Source organism: Nyctereutes procyonoides, unplaced genomic scaffold, assembly GCF_905146905.1.
Source record: "Nyctereutes procyonoides isolate TBG_1078 unplaced genomic scaffold, NYPRO_anot_genome, whole genome shotgun sequence".
NCBI lineage: Eukaryota > Metazoa > Chordata > Mammalia > Carnivora > Canidae > Nyctereutes > Nyctereutes procyonoides.
The window spans coordinates 30,221,962-30,245,175 of record NW_026575020.1 but is presented as its reverse complement, the minus strand read 5'-3'; the positions used below and the strand labels follow the sequence as shown (position 1 = coordinate 30,245,175).

The following is a 23,214-nucleotide window of genomic DNA, read 5'->3' as shown; positions in this document are numbered from 1 at the left end:
CAGGGCTCCATATGAAAAGAGAAGCTGGAGTCAGCTTCAGGGAAACAACCAGAAAGCAGATAAATTTGATGCTGCTTCTCCTCCTCTCGGGCTAGCTGCCCACCTGTCAACAGCCATGGGCTGTGGGGCTCAGACCTGAGGCTCCGGGAACCAGTGGCTCCTGCAAACTGACTCAGTTGGAGTCAAAGATCCATGCAAGAGGCCGAGGAAACCGTCCCCATTTTAGGATGTGAGACAAAAGAACGATTTGAACAGTGGTCCAACCAGAAGCTACAAAGTAGTCTGGTTTGTATACAACTAATGCAGCATCAAACTGTTCACTGGAGCTAACAAAAACAACACACGTTACTACGGAAAAGTTTACGGTACACAATAGGTGACCCCACCCTCCCTTCACCTGCTGCAATCCCTTATTTCACATGCACACCTGAAAATGTCTGAAGCCAATCCCAAACATGGTATTTTATCCATTGATATTTGAATCTGTATCTCTAAAAGACAAGAGCCTTTAAAAACACACTCATGATATAACTGTCACAATTACAAATTCACAGTCATTCTCATTAAAGCTAATTTAAAAATATAAAAAATAATTCTACATCAAGCGAAAGAGGTTCAAAACAAGCCCATGAACACATGGAAAGGTCCTTAACATGTCTAGTCATCAGGGGATGTCTTCCCACAAGAACCACTTAGCACCATAGGAGCGCAGCCACACACGTGCCGGCCATAAAGCTGCACAGCCACATGGGGGACCTGTTGGCAGTCTCTGAGAAAGTTTAACACACGTCTGCCCTCTGGCCCAGCAATGCCACTCTCAGGTAGCTCTGAAGAGAAATGAAAAATGTTCCATAAAGCGCAGCCCCGGTGGCTCAGCAGCTTAGTGCCGCCTTCAGCCTGGGGCGTGATCCTGGAGACCTGGGATCGAGTCCCACATCGGGCTCCCTGCATGGGGCCTGCTTCTCTCTCTGCCTGTGTTTCTGCCTCTCTTTGTGTCTCTCATGAATAAATAAACAGAATCTTAAAAGAAAAAAAAGTTCCATAAAAACTTTGCTAGCAGCCTCTTCATGACGGCCTCACACTGGGAACCACCGAATATCCATGGTCAGGAGGACAGGTGAGCAGGGTGGAGCACACTGGATACTACTTCGCAGTAAAAAGAACATGCCAATGAGACACAGACCTCAGATATCACGACAGGCAACAGAAACCAGACAGAAAATACTGTGTCCACATTATTTCATTTACATGAAATCCAAGAACAGACAGAATGAAGAGTGGTTGGGATGGGGATACTGGCTGGCAGCAGTCCCTTGTGGGGCCCCCTGTGCTGGAGGGCACATGCAGCCTGGCTGCTCTGAGCTCACGGCCACTGCTTTGGGTGGTGGTCAGCCCGGCAGCAGCCAGTGTGTGATGGAGAAGCAGCAGGACAGGCCGCAGGCTCCTGGGAATGCAGATGGGGAACGTCTGTGGACCCCAGGGAGTGGGTGTGAATAGAGAGTCTGTTTATGGGTCCACCAGGGAGAAGCCCTGCAGAAAAGGAAGGGGCCTGGCTCGCCCTCGCTCCCAGTGAACCCAGAGCTCCTGGCACACATCCGGCCCCAGCCACCACCATGACCATCCTGCCATTCACTAGGGTCTCCACAATTAATTGTGGTTTAATAATTTGCCAGCACTGGGTTGAAATTCCTTAAACAGACTAATCAAATACATAGTTTTCATAGTTGATTTACTGACATGTAGAGTATTTGCAGCTACAGCACTAAGAGAATATTGTTTTTTCTGTCCTTGTCAAGTTTTTGTATTAAAGTCAAATTAGAATTTCATAAAATGAACTGGGGGATTTTCTATGTGTTCTAAAGCAGAGAGGTCAGCAGGACAGGTGCACATGGTGCCACTGAGGAAAGAACAGGCTGTCTCTTCTCTCAGGTGGCCCTGCAGCTGATCCTTCTCCCAACCCTGAGCTCAGAGGTTCTCCTGTTTCCTCGGCTGCACACCTACTACCTCAAAGCAGGGAGGCAAATGCCAGACAACCAGCCAGCTAACGGCCCCAGAAGTAAAACAGACTCCCCTCATTTTCTGCTGGACCGATGGCCACTGGCCCAAGATCCTTCTCTAAATGCGCAGTTCACCTTCCCCAAGATGCAGAGCAAGAGGCCCCTGCTGGCTCCTTACTTGGGATGGGCCAGGAGGGCTTCACTTGCTGGGTCCTTTTCTCTCCCTCCTACCTCCTGGCACTGCCCAAGGCACCTGCCCCAAGGCCCTACCCCCATGTGCTGGTCCACGCTGACACTTCCTTTAAAACGTGCAGCCTTGGGTGGGTGGCTCAGTGGTTGGGCATCTGCCTTTGGCGCAGGTAGTGATCCTGGGATCCTGGGATCGAGTCTCATATCGGGCTCCCCACAGGGAGCCTGCTTCTCCCTCTACCTGTGTCTCTGCCTCTCTCTCTCTCTCTCTCTCTCTCACACAAATAAATAAATAAAATCTTTTTAAAAAATTAAGTAAAATAAAATAAAATAAAACATGCAACATGCCTGCTGTAGGTCACCTCAGTGTGTCCCTCACTCTGGTACTGACAAGGATGCAGCCCAGGGCCCAATAATTCCCAGGTCATGGTCTGGATGTCCTGCTTCCCTAGGCAGTATGCAACAGGAGCGCTTACCTGTGGGTACCTGCGTTTAATGGATGTCAGGGCTCCTGCCGGAAGCTTGGCCAGCTCGGAGTCCCGAACAGCATGCACTGTGGTTGCCCTGGCCTGGTGGGTGAGCGTCTCCACCTGAGGAAGAGCAGCTGGGGAAGCACTGCCATGCGGCTCACACGCTCCAGTCCTGCAGGCCGGGCTGGCTGCACTCTGGACCCAGCCAGAAGGCAAAGCCCACAGCAACCCTTCTGGCCACAGTGTACAGGTGGGAATGGGAGGGAAAGGCACTGGAGCAGCCAGCCCTGCGCTGCTGGAGAAGCATCTGTGGGAGCTTGTAAGGGGGCACAATGACTGCAGCACTGGAGCCAGCCAGACAGGCCAGGCCGGCAGACACCAAGCAGAGGCCTGTCCGCCGCCATCCCTCAACCAGGGGGCATGTTCTCCTGGCAGCAGTGAAGGTGCTGTTCCAGGTGCCCAGCCAGCTACTGTCCCTGCAGACCTTCCCCAGTGTCAGCTCCACCCCAGGGCTGCATCTTGGGCAGAGAGCAAGCAAGTCAGCCCCCCCAGGAAAGGAGTGCCTCAGATGAGGGGAAAGAGCCTTCCTCAGGTCATGTCCCGGGCTCCCTCCCCACATCCAGGTAATGGGCTGGCAGTCACCCCAGTGCAGGGCACGGGGAAGAGGGACCTCGGCCCTACCACACCAATGAGGTCTCCACGGCCATACTCCCCAGCCAAACGCTTTTTGCCATCGTCCTTCCGGATGACAGAGCGTAGCCGGCCACTAAGGACGATGTAGGTGCAGTCTGACTTGTCCCCCTGCCTGCAGGGACAGAGGGACAGAGGCTGTTGGGAGCCGAGGGCCCAGGACAGGAAACCCACCACCATCTGAGGTGGGAAAAAAACGAAAAAACCCAATCTTCTCACTCTATTTTTGTTTTGGAAAATACAGTTACTTTCCATTAAAAAATATATATGCTAATATGTAAAAGGCTTATTGTGATTTTTAAGTAAATCATTAAATATTTTAAATGTCCTTAGTTTTGGGGGCACCTGGTGGTTCAGTCAAGTGTCTGCCTTGAGCTCAGGTCATGATCTCGGGGTCCTGGGATCGAGCCCCACATCAGGCTCCCTGCTTAGCAGGGAGTCAGTGTCTCCCTCTTCCCTCTGCTCCCATACCCCCTGCTCATGCTCTGTCTCTCACTTTCTGTCTCAAATAAATAAATAAAATGTTTTAAAAATAAAAAAATAAAATGTTCTTAGTTTTAATTTTCAATGGCATGTAAATTGGCAGTTATGACCATGTCTGTGTGACCCTGGGTGCAGGCGCTGCTGTGACATGGAGCTAAGGGTGCCCAGACAAGGTCACATGGGACATTCGGCATGTGACCACCTTCATAAATGCCATATTAGCATCACTTCCACTGGGCCATCTCAGAACACAGTGTGGATTTGCACAGAATGACAGGGAAACGTGCCCATGAAAAAGCATGTCTGAGGGTGTGCACTCTCACACAGGCGGGAGGAGGGCCACGGAGCACATGGAGTGGTGACCTCAGGGGGCTGAGCTGCACTGTCTTCTCCCCTCTTCCCAGGGACCAGCACACCTGAGGGCCCCACCTGTACACTGCGCGCCCGGCCTCCACCTCCATCCAATCTAGTGCGAAGTCGATCTGCCGCACAAAGGACGACACTCGCTTCACCACAGTGTGTGCAACGCCCAGAACGACAGTCGGCTGCTTTCGCATGATTCTGTGGAGCCAGCCCCGAGTTAGTCCTGGCCCACCACGACCTCCAGCCAATCCCACCAGTTCTGACCCTTCCCTCCACGCCACAGCACTTGAGAGTTGGCAGGACCAAGAGCCCCATTTATCAAATGGTGATGCCATGTAGCAAGTGACAGACACAGGCCCAGGGCGGGACAGAGCTCGGTGCCCTCTCAGCCACTGCTCCATCATAGCCCATGATGCCCAGGGGCCAGCAGCTCTGGGAGAGCCCAGGAGCCTCCTGCCAGAGCACAGGTCTCACAGGAGGGCTTGACCCTGGCAGTGGGATGCAGAGACCCTGTCCCCATGATGCACCATCAAGTCCAGAGCAGGTGGGGAAGGGCTGAGTGGGGGCACCAGAGTGGAGGTGGGGCCAAAGTCAGGGGCAGCGACCACACGGGGCCTTGGGCTGAGAAAGGGACTGGGTCAATCCTGGGAATGACAGGGTCACTGGTGGGCTCTGGCTCCCTGGTCGCCGTATGTGAACAGGCTGCTAGGGGTGAGGGCAGAAGCAGGGAGGTGGTCGGCGCAAGGGCTGCAGCTACACGGGGGCCACTCTGGGATGCAGCTAGAGTAATGGGCACACAAGAGTCAGCAGTCACAAAGACAAAAGTCAGAGTGGGAGCAAAGTGTGTGTGGGGGGGCATGCAGCTCAGTTTTGGACAGAATGAGGAAACCCCTGCACCCCAGGGGACATCAGGACAGCGGCTGACACACAAGCCTGACCCCAGGAGTGACGTTTGGGGGGAGATGTGAATTTGGTACATAAAGGCCCAGGATTGGGTGAAACTGTTTAGGACAGCAGTCGGACAACCTCTGTAGGGCAGGAGCTGCCTGCACCAGGGGGCTTAGGTTGTGAACCCACGCAGATGCCTGGAAACACATGCAGACGCGTGCAAACACATGAAGACACATGGGAACACATGCAGACACATGTGAACAGATGCAGACACATGCACACACACACCAACACACGTGAACACATGCAGATGCATGCAAACACACACACACACTGACATGCACACACAGAGACACACGCAAACACATGAAGATGCACGCAGGGTAGTCAGGCAGCACACAAGGCCTAGCCTCCCTCAGTGGGCTCAAGACTATCTGGGCCTGGACAAACTGGATGGGGCTGAGGAGAAGGGAGGCCTGAGTGTCATGCACACACAGAGACACACGCAAACACATGAAGATGCACGCAGGGTAGTCAGGCAGCACACAAGGCCTAGCCTCCCTCAGTGGGCTCAAGACTATCTGGGCCTGGACAAACTGGATGGGGCTCAGGTACAGGGAGGCCTGAGTGTCTTCCTGAGCAGCCAGCATCCTCCTGGTGTCCAGAGGTGGCAGGCATGGGGGCCACCCCGCAGCGTGACACCCCCTTCCTGCTCCATCACCCTTCTCTCTGGGACTTCCATGTCATGTGTGAGTAGGGCCTAAGGCCGGACCCTGAGGGGCCCAATGGGGGTCCCATAGCTGCCACCAGCTGCACGGGGGTCCCCAAGCTGGCCTGACCTCACGGCAGGTTGGGGCCCAGCAGAGACTTACTCATAGAAGTGTGCCTTGGAGATGGAGAGGAAGCTGCAGTCCCTGTTGGCCTTGATGGTGAAGATGAGGGGCTCTCCTGTGAGCACGGCCAGCTGGCCCACTATCTCCCCGGGGCGCACCACAAACAAACAGGTGTCCTCCTCGCTGTCAATCTTCCGCTGGTACACGTGCAGCAGCCCCGAAACCATGAAGAGTATGTTCACGTCCTGACCAGACAAGGGGTGTGGGCTGGAGACCCCCGACCTGGCATGCAGCTCGCAGCACACAGCACCCAGGAGGTCAGCACTGCAGTCCGTGGGGGCTCCAGGAGCCCCACACCTCTCCTGTGCCTGCTCTCCCTCACAGCACTGATCCAGACACAGTGTCCCCTGGAAAGTGTCAGCAGCGTCCACGGTCTTATTGTTTGATGACCAATTACAGGAGGTTGATTCTTCAGTGGCAGAGGCCCATCCCTCCCCCAGCACCTCCGTACATAATGTCCCACATGAACAGGTTACTGGCTCCACATTCACAGAGGAAGGAAAATGCAGCCTGTCCCTTGAAGGCGGCCCACAGCCCGCACATCAGGGGGCCTGTGCCCAGGCTGGGCCACAGGGAGGCCGCCTCCTTGGCACCCCACCTGGCACTGGCTAGAGCTCTGAGCAGCCCTGGTCACTGCTCCCTCCGACCATGGCCTTTTGCTTACCTGGTCTCCCTGCCTCGACACCACTGTTCCCCCCGGCACATGGAGAAGTGTCACCCGGCCATCCAAGAGCGAGGGGTCCTAAAAACAGGAATGCAGGGATCAACACAAGGAGGCGGCCCTGGTCCTCACAAGGAACACGGACGCCCTTGGAGAACCACTGCCAAGGCGGACCCCTGCACAGCCAACACCGGTGCTGTAGGCACAAGACACCCAGTCACGAGGCCCCACAGTCTTGTGAGCTTTACATCCAGTTGGTTGTAAAGTTGGTTCTCACAGGAAAGAGCAGAGGAAAATGCTCTTGGGTCTCTGGCACTGGGAGAGAAAGCCTGCCATCAGGGGAAACTGTTCCAGCAGAGCCTCGACTGCTGGGGTTCTTCAGGGCCCTGCTAACCAGGGGAGGGGAGTCGGGGTGACAGGAGCATGATCCAGATGCATGGCCCTTGCTGGACACAGACCGATGGCTCCCCAAGTCTCGCGCTACATCACTCGACATCTGCTGACTGCAGTGCCTTCTCTTTTTTACATTAATTACAACTTTAATATAACAAATGTTATTAAAAGCATCAATTCAAAACCATGAACCTTTTCAAAATACCCAGGGTTGTTATAAGGTCAGTTGGCAGAAATGAGCCAAGTGCTGGGTGTGGAGTCAGGGTACAGTGACCTCCTGAGCAAGGAAGATGCCCCTTCTCTTCTGCTCCAGCCCAGAGCCCTGAGAGCCTGAGCAGAGGAGCTCAAGGGCCTTGTAGCAGGTCTCACTCATCCTGTGCTTCCACAGAGGCCTGGAAAGCAGGCCTGGGAGGCTGTCGTACCCTCTGCAGCCAGGCAGGAAGTCACAGGTTGGACTCCAGGTCCCAAACCCCTGCTTGGCTGGGGTAGGCCTCTCAGCTCCCCTTCTATCTGGCCCCAGTTAGCGGGCTGAGAAGCTAAGCTTCTGTGGGGCTGAGAAGGCACTGGGCCCAACCCCAGCTGTCCCCTGCCTAGGTCATGCTAGGGAAGCAGAGGGAGACTGCAGTTCCTTTGATGTGGGATGTCATGTCCAGCCATCGAGAAACCGCCACAAGGTACATAGCAAGGCAAAACACAAACATTGAGGAGACAGAGCAGCATCAGAACCAGACTTGGACCTGGTGGGGTGTGGGAATGCTCAGACCAGAATTTTAAATAACCGTGGTTCACAGAGGCTGGGAGCCCTACAGATACAGGAGACAGCACACGAGAACACATGGGCAGTGTGAGCAGGGATGTGGAAATCCTGAGAACCAGAGGCAAGAGCAGAGCGGCAGAAACGAGGCCATTGATGAGCTCCTTAGCAGGCGGGACTTGCTGAGCAGAGTCTCAACACCTGAGGACACCCTGAAACTGAAAAGCAAGCAAGCAAACGAAACTGACAACCACGGACCAGGATGCCCAAGGACTGCAGGACAAATGAACCCCACAGGACAAACGCCAAACACCCTAGCATATACACCATCTTCACACTACAGATAATCAAAGATGAAGATTCAGAAAGAAGCCAGAGGGAAGAAACACCTGATCTAACGAGGAACAAAGATAACAGTGATAAGTGACTCCTCAGAGGACACATGAGCACGGAAAGAGTAAACCCGATATTTAAAATTTTGAGAGAGAAAAACACACCAACCTAGAATTCTGTACCCAGTGAAATTATCCTTTAAATGTGAGGGAGCAATAAAGATGCTGACATGAGAACTGGGGACCCTGCTCAACAAACCTGCATTGTAAGATGTTCAAAGTTCCTCAGACAGAAGGAAAGTGGTGAAGGTCAGAGCCGAGGGGAAGGAGAGCACAGGAGGAGAACTCAGTGAAGGCCAAATAAAAAAATAAACACTTTTCTTCTTCTTCTTCTTCTTCTTCTTCTTCTTCTTCTTCTTCTTCTTTCTTCTTTCTTCTTCTTCCTTCTTCCTCCTCCTCCTCCTCCCCCTCCTCCTCCTCCTCCTTCTTCTTCATAAGATTTTCTTTTAAGCAATGTCTACACTCAGTGTGAGGCTTGAACTCACAGCCGTGAGATCCAGAGGCGAATGTTCCCGATGGAGCCAGGCCCCCGCCCCCTTCTGACTCTTAGTTAATCTTTGATGTGGTGGCGCAGCAATGCTATATACTTGGTTGTGTAGGCTATGGCGACCTAAAGGGTGGTAGGTCAGGATTATGTGGTTCCAAGTTCTCATGCTCCAGGAAGCAGCACAAGGCTTCAAAGAAAAGCTCCCTGTTTCCATACAAACTAAACAGGTCTGACTCCACGCTGTGGGTGCAGCCGGGCAGGTCTCCAGCTGTCTCTCTGCAACACCTGCTGGGCCACCTGCAAGTCAGCTCAGTTCCAACCTCACAGGTTAGGGGCTCGTCCCACTGGCCTGCCCCCACCTCAGACGCCAGCCCTACCTAGAGGGTCCCAGGGTGTGCATTTGACCACCTGGTTGTAAACTGGAGGTTCTCACAGCCCCTGCTTCAAGTTCACAGGACTCAGGGAAACATATATGTGTTGTCGTGGGTTTGTCATAAAGGGTATGAGTCAGGAACATCCCAGTGGTAGTGTTGCTGAGGGCAGGGCACGGGGGTGAGGCAGGGGAGCTCCTGAACCCTCTCTGGGTGCACCACCCACCCCACGTGGGTGTATTCTTCCACCTGGAAGTTCTCCAAAGCCCACACTTGAGGGACTTCTGTGGCAGTGTCATCACGTAGGTGTGATGGATGATTAGCTTAGTCTGCAGCCCCTCTCCCCTCTCTGAAGGACGGGGGCAGGGCTGAAAGTGCCAAGCTTCTGGCTGTGGCCTTGTTGTTCTGATGACCAGCCCCATCCAGAGTCATGTCAGGAGCTGTATCAGGAGCCATGGGCAGAGACCAATACATGTATTTATTATCATGTCAGTATAATTTGAAAGTGGACTAGGGGGATCCCTGGGTGGCGCAGCGGTTTGGCGCCTGCCTTTGGCCCAGGGCGTGATCCTGGAGACCCGGGATCGAATCCCACGTCGGGCTCCCGGTGCATGGAGCCTGCTTCTCCCTCTGCCTGTGTCTCTGCCTCTCTCTCTCTCTGTGTGTGACTATCATAAATAAATAAAAATTAAAAAAAATTTTTTTAAAAAAAGAAAGTGGACTAGGGTTAGGTATAAGTGTATCTTGCAAATTTGAGACAAAAAGGAAAAAAGAACTATATAACAGGCAAGCTGAAAAAGGAGAAAAAAACATATCATGTAAAATGCCCAATTAAAATCACAGAAACCAGGGATACCTGGGTGGCACAGCAGTTTGGCGCCTGCCTTTGGCCCAGGGCGCGATCCCGGAGACCTGGGATCGAATCCCACATCGGGCTCCCGGTGCATGGAGCCTGCTTCTCCCTCTGCCTGTGTCTCTGCCTCTCTCTCTCTCTCTGTGACTATCATAAATAAATAAAAATTAAAAAATAATTAAAAAAATAAATAAATAAACTCACAGAAACCAGAAAAAGAATGGTAGACAAAAATAATAAAAAACAAGGGCAACAAACAGAAAACTATAACCAGTGTGGTAGATAGTGACCCAACTATATCAATAATCACCTAAACATCAATCGTCTGAATGCACCAATTAAAAGGCAAAGATTGTCAGACTACAACTACATGTTGTCTCCAAGAAACCTACCTTAGATGTGAAGACACACATAGACTGAAAGATGATGCACAGAGAAAGACTGTTATTACTAATCATACTAAGCCAGGGCAGCTATATTGATTTCAGATGAAGCAGACTCCAGATAAGGAAGATTAGCAGGGATGACAGGCATCACCCGGTGATAAAGGGTCAGTTCTCGATGATGTCACAACCTAGTACACAACGTGTGCATGCCTGAAACAGAGCATTAACCTGCAGGAGACAGACAGACAGAACTGCAGGACACACAGATGGAGTCAGTATGACAGCTGAAGACTTTACTCCTCTGTGTCAGAAACACACAGACCCAGCAGCAGAACATCCGTAAGGACACCACTGATCTCGACAGAACCCCCAACAACAGGGCATAATTCATATCTATGAGTTACTTCATACAAAAGAGCAGTTTTCCCACAGAACATTCACCTACATAGCCTTATACTAGGTCAGAAACCCTGTCTTCAAAAATTTAAGAAAATACAAATCATACAATGTCTGCTCTCAGAGCACAGCGGAATGAAACTAGAAATCTTAACAGAAAGATAACTGGAAGATCCAAAAATACTTGGAAATTAAACATACTTCTTCATTTTTTTAGATTTTTTTGAAAAGTAATCTCTACACCCAATGTGGTGCTCGAACTTACAATTCTGAGGATCAAGAACTGGATGCTCAACCCACTGAGCCACCCAGGCACCCCTAAACAACACACTTTTTAAAAAGATGTTCATTTATTTATTTTGGGGGGAAGCAGAGGGAAAGAAGCAGGCTCCCTGCTGAGCAAGGTGCCCGACATCACTGCATCCCACAACCCTGAGATCATGACCTGACCCTAAACCAAGTGTCAGATACTCAACCTACTGAGCCACCCAGGTGGCCCATAAACACACTTCTAAACAACATGTAAGTCAAAGAAGAAAACTCAAGAGAAATTAAAACATTTTTTTTGAACTAAGAGAAAATGAAAACACAACTCAAAATTTGTGGAATCCAACAAAAGCAGCACATAGGGGGAAACTGATAGTGCTGATTGCACAGACTAGAAAAGAAGATCCAAAACCAATACCAGTAATTTAAGTTTCCACATTATAAAATTAGGGGAGAAAAGCAAATTGCAAGTTGGCAGAAGAAAAGAAACAGTAAAAATTAGAGCAGAAATCAATGAAGTTGAAAATAGGAAATCAATAGGGAAAATCAACAAAACCAAAAGCCAGTCCATTGAAAATATCTATAAAAAATCAATAAGCCCCTAGCCACACTAAGAGAAAGAGAATACAAATTATTAATATCAGAAATGAAACACTACAGACGTCCAGTAAAGTAAAAGGATAATAAAGGAATACTACGAACAACTCTATGTTCAACAATTGGGTAACCTAGATGAAATGAGCCCATTCCTTGAAAGACACAATCCACCAAAATTCATGCAAGAAAAGAGACTAACTGAATAAGCCTATATCTATTAAGATATTTAATCAGCAATTGATAACCTTCCAAAACAGAAAGTACCAGGCCCAGATGGGCTGGTTTACCAGTAGATTCTACCAGATATTTAAGGAAGAAATTTTATCAATTCTTTATAGGGGCGCCTGGGTGACTCAGCTGGTTCAGAGTCTGCCTTTGGCTCAGGTCACGACCTCAGGGTCCTAGGATTTAGCCCTACTGGGGCTCCCTGCTCAGTGGGGAACCTGCTTCTCCCTCTTCCCCCCGTTTGTGCTCTCTCATCTCTCTTTTTCTCAAGTAAATAAATATTTAAAATTTTTTTCTACGGTCTTCCAGAAAATAGAAGCAATTCTTCTCAGCTCATTCTATGAGGCCAGCATTTCCCTAATACCAAAACCAGACAAAGACATTACTGATCTTTGACACAGGAGTAAACTGATCTTTGACACAGGAGTAAACTGAACTTTGACACAGGAGCAAAGGCAATAAAATGAAGAAAAGAAAGCCTTTTCAACAAATGGTATGAGAACGACTGGACATCTACATGCAAAAAATGGATCTAGACACAGACTTTATGCCCTCAAAAAAAGGAACCCCAAATGGATTACAGCCCTAAATGCAAAATAAAACTCCTAGAAGATAATGCAGGAGAAAATGTACATGATCTTGAGTTGGGTAATGACTTTTATTTATTTTTTTAAAGCATTTTTTAAAAATGTCATTTATTTATTCATGAGACACACACACACACACACACACACACACACACACACAGAGGTAGAGACACAGGCAGAGGGAGAAGCAGGCTCCATGCAGGGTGCCTGACGTGGGACTCGATCCCAGGTCTCCAGGACCACGACCTGGGCCAAAGGTGGCGCTAAACCACTGAGCCACCTGGGCTGCCCTGGCAATGACTTTTAGATATGACACCAAAGGCACACTCTTATAAAGGAAAGAATTTATAAGCTGGACTTCATTAAAATAAAAAAATTCTGGCTGGGCACCTGGGTGGCTCAGCAGTTGAGCGTCTGCCTTCAGCTCAGGGCATGATCCCAGGGTCCTGGGATCAAGTCCTGCATCGGGCTCCCCGCAGGGAGCCTGCTTCTCCCTCTACCTGTGTCTCTGACTCTCTCTGTCTCTCGTGGATAAATAAACAAAATCTTAAAAATAAATAAACAAATAAATAAATGAATAAATTCTGCTCTGTGAAAGACACTGTCAAGAGAGAATAAAGAAACAATCCACAGATGGGAGAAAATATTTGCAAAAAACACATCTGATAAAGGACTTGCTATCCAAAACAAAGAACTCTTATTATTTTTAACGATTTATTTATTTATTCATGAAAGACACAGAGAGAGAGAGGCAGAGACAGAGACAGAGGGAGAAGCCGGCTTCCTGTGGGGAGCCTGATGTGGGACTTGATCCTGAGACTCCAGGATCACACCCTGGGCCAAAGACAGATGCTCAACCACTGAGCCACCCAGGCATCCCCAAAACAAAGAACTCTTAAAACTCAACAATAAGGAAACAAACAACCCAGATAACAAGTGGGCCAAGACCTTATCAGATTCCTTACCAAAGAAGACATACAGATGACAAACCAGCACACGAAGGCATGCTCCATATGATACGCTGTCAGGGAAATGCAAATTAAAACAACCATGATACACTACTGCACACCTATCAGAAGGGACACAATCCATTCACGTACACAACACTGACAACATCAAGTGCTGGCGAGGATGCGGGGCAGCAGGAATTCTCATGCAAGGTCAGGGACATACACCATGGTGCAGCCACTCTGGAAAATGGTTTGGCGGCTTCTTGCAAAACTAAACACACTTTAATTATAAAACACAGCCCTTGAACCTCTCACTATTTACCCAAATGAGTTGGCAATGCAGGCCTATGTGCACATGTAGAGCAGCTTTATTTATAATGGCCAAAACTTGGGATCCCTGGGTGGCTCAGCAGTTTAGTGCCTGCCTTCGGCCCAGGGCATGATCCTGGAGTCCCGGGATTGAGTTCCACATTGGGGTCCCTGCATGGAGCCTGCTTCTCCCTCTGCCTGAGTCTCTGCCTCTCTCTCTGTCACTCTCGGTGTCTTTCATGAAGAAATTAATAAAATAAATGAATAAAATAATATATTTTTATATATTTATAATATTTTATATTTATACATTTATGATATATTTATATATATATATATATAAAATAGGGATGCCTGGGTGGCTCAGAGGTTAAGCATCTGTCTTCAGCTAAGGGCGTGATCCCGGAGTTCCAGGATTGAGTCCTGCGTTGGGCTCCCTGTATGGAGTCTGCTTCTCCCTCTGCTTGTGTCTCTGCCTCTCATGAATAAATAAATAAAATCTTAAAAATATATATATATATATATATGTATAAAATAGTCAAAACCTAGAAGCATCCAAGATATATGTGAATGGATAAATAAACCATGGTTCATTCCAGACAATGGAATGCTATTGAGTGCTAAAAAGAAACAAGCTCTCAGGTCATGAGAAGACATGAAGGAACCTTAAATGAGTAACAGCAAGTAAAGGAAGCCAACGTGAAAAGGTGATACAGCGTGTGATTCAACAACATCGTGGAAAAGGCAAAACTATGGAGACAGCAGAAGATAGGTTGGGAGGATGAACAGGTGGAGCAGAGGATTCTTAAGGTCGTGAACTGCTCTGCATGAAGCTGTCCCCAAGGACACATGTCACCACGTGTTCGTCCAAGCCCACAGAACATACACCACCGAGAGAGCCTTAAGGTCATGCCAGGGACCATGATTAGTGTAGGTTCCTCTGCTGTGATGAACGCACCACCTGGAGGGAGTGTTAGTACCGGGAGAGGCTGCATGTGGCGGGGGCGGGGGCAGGGGGTAAAACAAATCTGCGCATTCTTCTCAATTCTGCTGTGAACCTAAAACTGTTCTAAAAAGTCAAGTCTGTTAAAAAAATTTAGTAAGTGGAGGAAAAAAAACATTTGTGATATAGCTGATGAGATGCCAAGACTGGCTGAGTGGACCGTGGTGCGAGGCCCTTCCTGCCTGCAGGCTGTGGAGACAATACCATGTTCCACATCACCACTCAGTAGTGGCCACAGATTAAAAAAAAAAAAAAAAAGGTAGACATTCTAGAACTATAAAATGGAACAGCCAAACTTAAGAACCCAATGCCCAGGTTTAACAGCAGAAAAGATGCTAGAAAGAGAATGTGAACCCCGATAAAAACATAAAAACATGTACATCAAGGGTAAGGACTTACAGGAATATGGAATACACAGAAAAAGGGGTAAGATGTAAAAGATAAAGGAGAGTCTCTGAAGGAGAAGAGAGAATGTGCAGAGGCAATATTTGAAGAGAAAATGTTGATATTTTTCTAAAGGAATTTAGAGGCCCAGACTGAAGAATCCCAAAGAGTTTCATGCAAGACAAACAAAAAGAAATCCACACCCAGTTCTGAAAATACAAGAAATCAAAGACAAAGAAAGTATCTTAAAAGCAGCAAGAGAAATGTTATTTTCAAAGGCGGAAAGAGCAGCACACAACTTTTCGCGGGGGCACTGGGCTGGGGACAGCGTGCGGGTGCCCCCCCCCATCCGTCACCCACCACCCTGCTAGCAGGAGGTACTGCTGCAGCCCCCAGGCCCCTCGGGACACAGGGCAGAAGCACACTGCCGCTGTGGGCTTGCTTTCCTCCTTCAGAGGCCGTGCTGAGCCATTGGCTCAAAGGACAAAAACTTCTTGAAAAGCACTCTTTCCGAGGGTGGGGGAGGGGCTGGACAGGAAGGTCCTGTGAGCAGGGTGGAGGGACTCAGGAGCAGACTACATTGCCGTGTGCAGCACAGAAAGCAGTGTGAGAAAACATGACAGAGAACCTGACAGACAAGCTCATGACCCGCAGGGAACGGACTGTCCAGAGAGGATGCTGGGCTGACCGGGAATCTGCAAGCAAACTATATTTAGTCAGAGTCCATACCTCCAGCTCCTGAAAGCCCAAGAAACAGAAAGCGATGACTTTTAAACAACATAGAAAACATCTTTATGAAGGTGAAGGAACGGTTTCTTAGCCAGGCACAAGCAGCACTGCCCACAAAGGGAAAGACTGGTTGGTCTCCTTCAACCCAAAGAAGAGCTGTCCACCAGAGCTGTCCTCCATTCAGAAGGCAAAAAGGGCAAATCTCAGAGCAGATTTTGTGCAAGACCATGAACAAAGGACTCTTATTTAGAAAATATAAAGAAACCCTTAGAGTCTAAAAGGGAGACAGAAAAATGGGCAGAAGGCACTCTGCCCCACTGCCTCCCAGGAGCGTGGAAGGCACTCAGCCCTACTAGGAATCAAGAAAATGTAATTAGAAAAAAAAATGTAATTAGAACCAAACGCTGTACTCAACATTGTGCCCTTATTTATCTGAAATGGAAAAGCTTGCAAACCCTGACTGCTGTCATGCCCACAGGGCCACTGGAGCCCCTGATCCGGGCAGGAGGTGACAACCCCCCCCACCCGGGACACAGACATCTGCACGCATGTCCCTGCACAGGGTGGACAAGGGATGGACACACATGGCCGTTCCTTAGCTGGCCCAAGACAGACACAGCAGTGATGGAGCCTCTGGGACACAGACACCGAGCAAGGAGCAGTGGGTCCAGAGGACACACAGGATGAGTCATGTACAGAAATGGAAAGTCCACACAGGCGCAAGGCAGTGGTCTTCCCACAGAGGACACACAACAGGTTTGGGGACCCACTGATAATTTGGTGCCTTGCATGGTGGCTCCATGGGCATCCACCCTCTGTGTACAAGGAATGCACCACTCTTCAAGATGTGAGGGGAGGGGATCCCTGGGTGGTTCAGCAGTTTGGCGCCTGCCTTCAGCTCAAGGTGTGATCCTGGAGTCCTGGGATTGAGTCCCGCATCGGACTCCTTGCATGGAGCCTGCTTCTCTCTCTGCCTCTTTCTCTCTATCATGAATAAATGAATAAAATCTTAAAAAAAAAAAAAAGATGGGAGGGGAGAAGGATAAAGAAATGAGGAGCCTATGATGAAGATGGTCAGGAGAGCCATCGCTTTCAACCCTTATAAGGCATCCTGGGTGGTTTCCAAAGTGTGCAGAGGGCACAGGACGCACGGCACCCCTGCTGCCACCTGCAAGCACGCGGGGGAGGGCAAGGGCGTGCTGACCATGGGCCAGGGAGTGGGTCTGCGAGGCCACCAGCACAGGGACACCATCCCCAGCACCCCCAGAGGGAGGTGCGCCTCAGGCAAGGGCCACAGCGGTCCTGACCTGGGACACCATGCCCAAAGGACTAGGTCCTTAGGACAGTCTATGGCAGTCATCACCCATGTGCCCCTCCGGAGAGAGACTGTGCACGTCTCCCCGTGAACCCTAGCCACAGACAGGCAGGAGCGTGGCCACTTACATCCAGCTTCATCAGGGTGAGAAGGTCTTTCTTGGCAGCTCTGAAGATGGCATCTGTCTTCCTGCTGGAGACAGTCTCCTCTGAGTTAGCCTCTGAGTAGTGGAAGACTGCAGAAGGGGCGTCTGCCACCATCACATTCTTCTTGGACTTGAGAGGAGCACAGGCAGCGAGATCAGAGGAAGGGTCCTTACTGAGAGCACAGCCAGAGGGGAGAGGGGCTCCCCGCCTACCTTGCTGGCCATGGTGCTTCCAGGGTGCTCCTCTGCATGGAGCAGGACTCTGGCACGGTCACACGCCATTTTCAGGTCTGAGGTAGCACCTGCTGTGCTCCCTACAAATGGAGGGAAGATTCAGGACACTGCACCGGCCCACCTGGACACATGGACCCATAGGCACCCACTGAGAGCTGCCTGAGCTCTCCCCGAGGCTAAGCAGCACAGCCCTGGGGAGGGAGGACTCAGATCACTGCAGTGCAGGGCCACTGTAATGTCATGGAGGTCCTTCTGTGACCCACAAACAATTTTTATTTTATTTTGTAAATGAAAAAAAAAAGGTTTTTTTAAGATTTTATTTGTTTGTTTAGTTTTATTTATTTATTCCTGAGAGACACAGAGAGAGGCAGACACAGGCAGAGGGAGAAGCAGGTTCCCTGTGGGGAGCCCGATGTGGGACTCAATCCTCGGATCTCAGGATCACGCCCTAAGCCAAAGGCAGACGCTCAACCACTGAGCCACCCAGAGGCCCTTTTAAGAGTTTATTTTTAAGCCATCTCTACACCTAGTGTGGGGCTTGAACTCACAACCCTGACATCAAGAGTCACATGCTCCATCGGCTGAGCCAGCCAGGAGTCCCCAAACCAACTTTAATCCTGAGATACTGTGCATTGTATTTACTATAATGTTGTTTTATTATTATAAAATAATAATATTATGTATTTTACTAACATATTATTGTTTTATTATTATTCATAAGCTACAGTGTTATGATACCAACGTCTATTTTAAAAATAAAACCCAGGGATCCCTGGGTGGCTCAGTGGTTTAGTGCCTGCCTTTGGCCCAGGGCGTGATCCTGGAGTCCCGAGACTGAGTCCCGCATCTGGCTCCCGGCATGGAGCCTGCTTTTCCCTCTGCCTGTGTCTCTGCCTCTCTCTCTTTCTCTATGTCTATCATAAATAAATTAAATAAATAAATAAATATTAAAAAAAATCCTATTAAAAATAAAACCCAACCGGAGCACCTGGGAGGCTCAGTTGGTCAAGGGTCTGACTCTTGGTTTGGGCTCTGGTCGTGATCTCAGGGTTGTGAGAGGGCTCAATGCTCAGCACAAAGTCTGCCTGAGATCCTCTCTCTTCCTCTCCCTCCAGCCCTCCCACTTGTGCTCTCTCTCTCTTAAATAAATTTAAAAAAAAAAATAGTGTTAAAACCCAACCAAGGGAAGCCCCAGTGGCTCAGCGGTTTAGCACCACCTTCGGCCCAGGGTAGAATCCTGGAGACCTGGGATCGAGTCCTATGTTGGGCTCCCTGCATGGAGCCTGCTTTTCCCTCTGCCTGTGTCTCTGCTCTCTCTCTCTCTCTCTCTCTCTCTCTCTCTGTCTCTGTCTCTCATGAATAAATAAATAAACTATTTAAAAAATAATAATAAAAAATTAACAAGACTACATTAAAAAAAAAAAAACCCAACCACACTCCCTGATTAATACAGTAAAGGTTACACAGTCCTACAGAATGCTGTTCTAATCACCAGTATCCATACATCATATATTACATACAGGCAGTTGTTGAAACTGAAACTGTGGAGGACCTCTGCTCTTTGCAGACACACGTCCTGTAAGAGGCATTATCTGTGTGGACCAGAGGTAGGTGACTGTCCTACATGTTTGTGGAACTGGATGATCCAGAGTCAGACTTTATTACATGTGGACCACTGTTGCTTTCAGTTATCTGTCACTTAAGCTGCTTTTATCTGAAAACATCTGCTAAACACATTTAAAAAAATATATGGCAGGAGAGCTGAAAAGCCATGTGGAAAAAAAGTGTATTGTGACCCATACTCACTTTAGACAAAAGACCCAATCCTGGAGAGATAAACATGAAAGGTAAAATGTTAACTCTTACAGGCAGATTTCCTAAATAAGACACAGAATGCATTAACCACACAAAAGAAAAAACTAAATAAACTCTATTAAATTAAAAAACTCCCATTCATCAAAAGGCACCACTAAGAGGGTAAAAAGCAAGAGCAGAAAATATCCTCAATACATATATCCCATAGAGGGCCCACGGAGGATCCAAGAATTCCTATTAATCTGTAATTAGATTAACGATGATCTAAGAGGAAAGCAGACAAAAGACAGTGCAATGTACTGCCCATGGAGGCAGGAGTTACTGGGGCTCAGGCAGCAACAGGAGGATGGGGTGTGGCCACAGTGCGCAGCCAGGGTGAAGTGGGGACATCACAGCGCGCAGGTGTGGCCTGTCTGCATCCCAAAGCACAAGCCAAGAGAATGTGAGGGGGACCAAGGACAAGCTGCCAGGATCTAAGTGTACACAGCGACTTGTGCTGGGGGCCACCTATGGGACAGCACAGCCCTCGGAGGATGGGGAAGCACCTGGAAAACCATGCCCAGCACCTCCTGAGCCAACAGCATGCCCTCCGCGACCTGATGGTTCCAATAGGAATACGTCCATGTGTACTCAACAGACAACGCACAAGCAGTGTGCTCACACAATAAATTTACCCCCCAAGGGAGAACAGGTGTGTGTTGCTCACACAACACACGTCAGACGCAAAGTTGAGCAGAAGCAATCAGACTAACTCGGCCCAGAGGCTGGAGCTCAGGGAGGGACAGGAGGCAGAGTCCAACATCACTGCTGGCGGGACCTGGGGTGGCTGGTTTCTGCATTTGGGTGCTGGCCTCACGGCTGAGTTCAGTTTATGAAAAGTCATCAAACAACCCATTTGCAATTTATACCTTCCATACTCATATTATACAACCATAAAAAGCCAATGAAATTTGAAAACAACTTGGTATCAGTGAAGAAATAGGCAAATACCCCAGCAGAAGACAAAAAATGCCTAAAAGGAAATCCAAGTAATGAAACATCCAGAACAGGCAAATCCTGGAGACAGACACAGATCAGTAGTTGCCTGGGGCCAGGGCAGGGGTGATGGCTGATGGGCGTGTGTGGTGTCTCTACTGGCTGACAGAATGTTCTGGGATTATTATTATTATTATTATTATTATTTTAGATTTTGTATTTATTCATAGAGACAGAGAGAGACAGAGGCAGAGACACAGGCAGAGGGAGAAGCAGGCATCATACAGAGAGCCTGATGTGGGACTCAATCCAGGGTCTCCAGGATCACGCCCTGGGCTGCAGGCGGCGCTAAACTGCTGCGCCACGGGGGCTGCCCTGTTCTGGGATTAAATAGTGGTGATCAAGGCACAATTTTGTGACTATATAATGAATCAGACACTTCAGAAAGGTGAACTTAATGTATGTGCATCATATCTCTGAAAGCTATTACAAAAAAAAACAAACATGTTTATTCAGAAATTTGATGCCAAATGAAGATGGCACCAAACAAGGCAATAGGGAAATGAAAGATCATTTTGTTAATGGTACTGCATAAATTACCACCATACGAAGTGAGAAAAGGCTGAAAAGGCTGAACTTCCGACTTTGAACACATCCAAGTGAGAAGAGCAAACGAAGGAGCCCTCAGTGTGGAAGGGGAACCACACAGCTCAGAGGAGACAGTGTGGATATGCTCAAAGCCCAGTGAACAAGGACAGAACAAGGAGGAAGGGGCCACACACAGACCACAGGTGCACAATGGCCGGTTTTCAGTAAATGAACACCAAGGTTCCTGTTCCACGACAGTCCCCGGGGCTGGGTCTTCTGACAGATGAAGACCAGAAAAAGGCGCCTGAACTATTACAGCAGATGAAGAGTCTCTATCTAGAGCATATAAAGAATTAATGCAAATCAACAAGACAGAGTCAGGAAGCCCCGCAGGAAATGAGCAGAGAATATAAGCAGACAACTTTTATTTATCTATTTATTGAGAGTAAGCTCCATATCCAATGTGGGGCTCAAACTCACAATCTTAGGTCAAGAGCCACACACTCTACTGACTGCCAGCTGAGCATCCCTAAACAGACAATTCTTGAAGAGGGAACCCAAACAGCTCTCAAATACACCAAATGATGAAACTTGCCAGTAACTCACAAAATGCAAATAAAAACAAAATGAACTTTCTAACTAATATAAGAGGAAAATCAGAAAGTTACAAGGAGGGGTTAGTTTGTATGGGCTGCGGGCTGGACACGAGAATCCCTGGTAGCACCTGTGCTGCCCCAGGATGTGCTGGGAGCCCTTCCAGGCTATAACACATAGATGCCACGACCAGGTCCCTGCAGGAAGGTGCCCCAGCTGGCACGGTCAGCTCCTGGAGCTCTGCTTTTGTTTAGTTTAGTTTAGTTTAAAAGATTTATTTGAGAGAGAGAGAGAGAGAGCAGAGTTAGGGGAGTTGGAGAGGGAGAAGCAGACCCCTGCTGAGCAGGACCCAGGATCATGACCTGTGCTGAAGGCAGACACCACCGACTGAGCCCCCAGGTGCCCTGAGAGCTCTGCTCTAATGAAAGCCGACCCTGGTGGCAGCTGAGGGGCCAGAGGGCCTAGAAAATCCATGTCAGTGGAGGATGTGACACAGTGGTGTGCTGGTGGGCACAGCCTAGCACAGGGGACAAAGGAGAGGCTCCTGCAGCAGCTGGGTACAGCCTCAGGGATGTGGACCCCCGGGACACAGATGCGAGATAGCAGGAGAACAGGGACCGTGTGGAGGGAAGCCCACCGGGTACTCGGGGCAATAAGACGCTCAGCACCGCATCAAACTGAGCCAGAGTGTGAGCACAGGGTCCTCTGGACTTGTTAGTGTTCCCAGCTCAGGTCACCCACTGCCTTACCTGGTGGAGCAAAAGGGGCCTGGTGACCTGCCTGGGCCTTGCCGAGCTCGTCCAGGATCTCTTCGTGGACAGAAGGCAGTGGGGAGGACTGGCTCCTTTTCAGCAGAGGCCCCGAGGCTGCTGCACGGCCGCCCCCTCGATCTGCTGGAAGGAGACCAGTGGAACGGAAGGCCACTGTGCTCACGACGGTGCACAGACCTTGATACCCACATGCACCTGCCCAGGCCAGTGCCAGCCTTGGATGCAGCCCTGCTCTGCCTCTCTTAGGTCTCTCTGAACAGACTCACCCCTGCTACCAGCGTCCTCCACTAGGCTGGAGCCTTGCAAGCCCCCTTCTCTGTGACTGTTGTGGTCAAGGTGGCCACCATGCACCTGGCATGACCCTGGCATACTTGAGGGCTCTACTGGCTCCTCAGGAAAAGGGATCCAAAAACAACCTTCCAGGAGGGGCCCTGAGCCACATGGCTATTGTTCACTATCAGCTGCCTGCTTGTGAACAAGCAGGTAACTGATCCCACACCTGCTAGCATACTGCACATGACATCATCACTCTGAAGGTGACTTGTAGCCAAGAAACCTCAATGGACAGTTTCTTTCCCCAGATCCAGGATTCTCTCAAGAGCTCAGAGTAGCATGAAGTGAGGAATCTGCTCCAGGATGGCTTTCCACGGGAGCCCAGTCCTCCCACAGAGATGAGTGTGATGGGAGAAGTAGCTGGGGAGGGAAAGGGGCCTGGCCTCAAGCTGGAGGCCAGTTCAGGGGCAGTACCTGGGTCGCATGATTCCTGGGGCCACAGGGGCCTCTCCAGACGATCCTCGGAGCTGCAGCAGGCCTGCCGCTTGGCCTTTCCAGCAGTCATGCTGGCTACAGACAGCAGGTGGACAGCCTGGCTCTCCTGGGGTGTGAGAAAGATGCAGGCACTCTAGGGGCACCCCTTGGCTAGTACTCCCAGCAGCCACACTTGGGGGAACAAGAGGATTGGTGACCCGCAAAGATACCAGCCATATGCTTAAGGTCCCAAAAGCCCAGCTTGCTTTATCCTGGCAATTCCATCAAGTTTAAATGGTGGTCAGCACTGT

General features: G+C 49.5%; 1 protein-coding gene across 6 annotated transcripts in view; it reads right to left on the bottom strand.

The window, feature by feature from the left end:
- PNPLA7 (patatin like phospholipase domain containing 7) overlaps positions 1-23,214 on the bottom strand; it is a 64,745-nt gene that overhangs the window by 26,116 nt on the left and 15,415 nt on the right. For 4 of the 6 annotated variants that reach the window (XR_008665140.1, XM_055330808.1, XM_055330793.1 and 1 more), the window contains 9 exons: positions 22,904-23,030; positions 22,136-22,279; positions 17,394-17,494; positions 17,164-17,310; positions 6,641-6,718; positions 5,956-6,161; positions 4,259-4,390; positions 3,338-3,461; positions 2,663-2,776 (listed from right to left, as the gene is read on the bottom strand). Coding sequence is in view for 5 of the 6 variants with exons in the window: in XM_055330808.1 (XP_055186783.1) it covers positions 2,663-2,776; positions 3,338-3,461; positions 4,259-4,390; positions 5,956-6,161; positions 6,641-6,718; positions 17,164-17,310; positions 17,394-17,494; positions 22,136-22,279; positions 22,904-23,030 (1,173 nt within the window). In the remaining variant the exon portion in view is untranslated. The remainder of the gene's footprint in view (positions 1-2,662; positions 2,777-3,337; positions 3,462-4,258; positions 4,391-5,955; positions 6,162-6,640; positions 6,719-17,163; positions 17,311-17,393; positions 17,495-22,135; positions 22,280-22,903; positions 23,031-23,214) is intronic. The other 2 variants (XM_055330800.1, XM_055330814.1) reach the window with 2 other exon arrangements.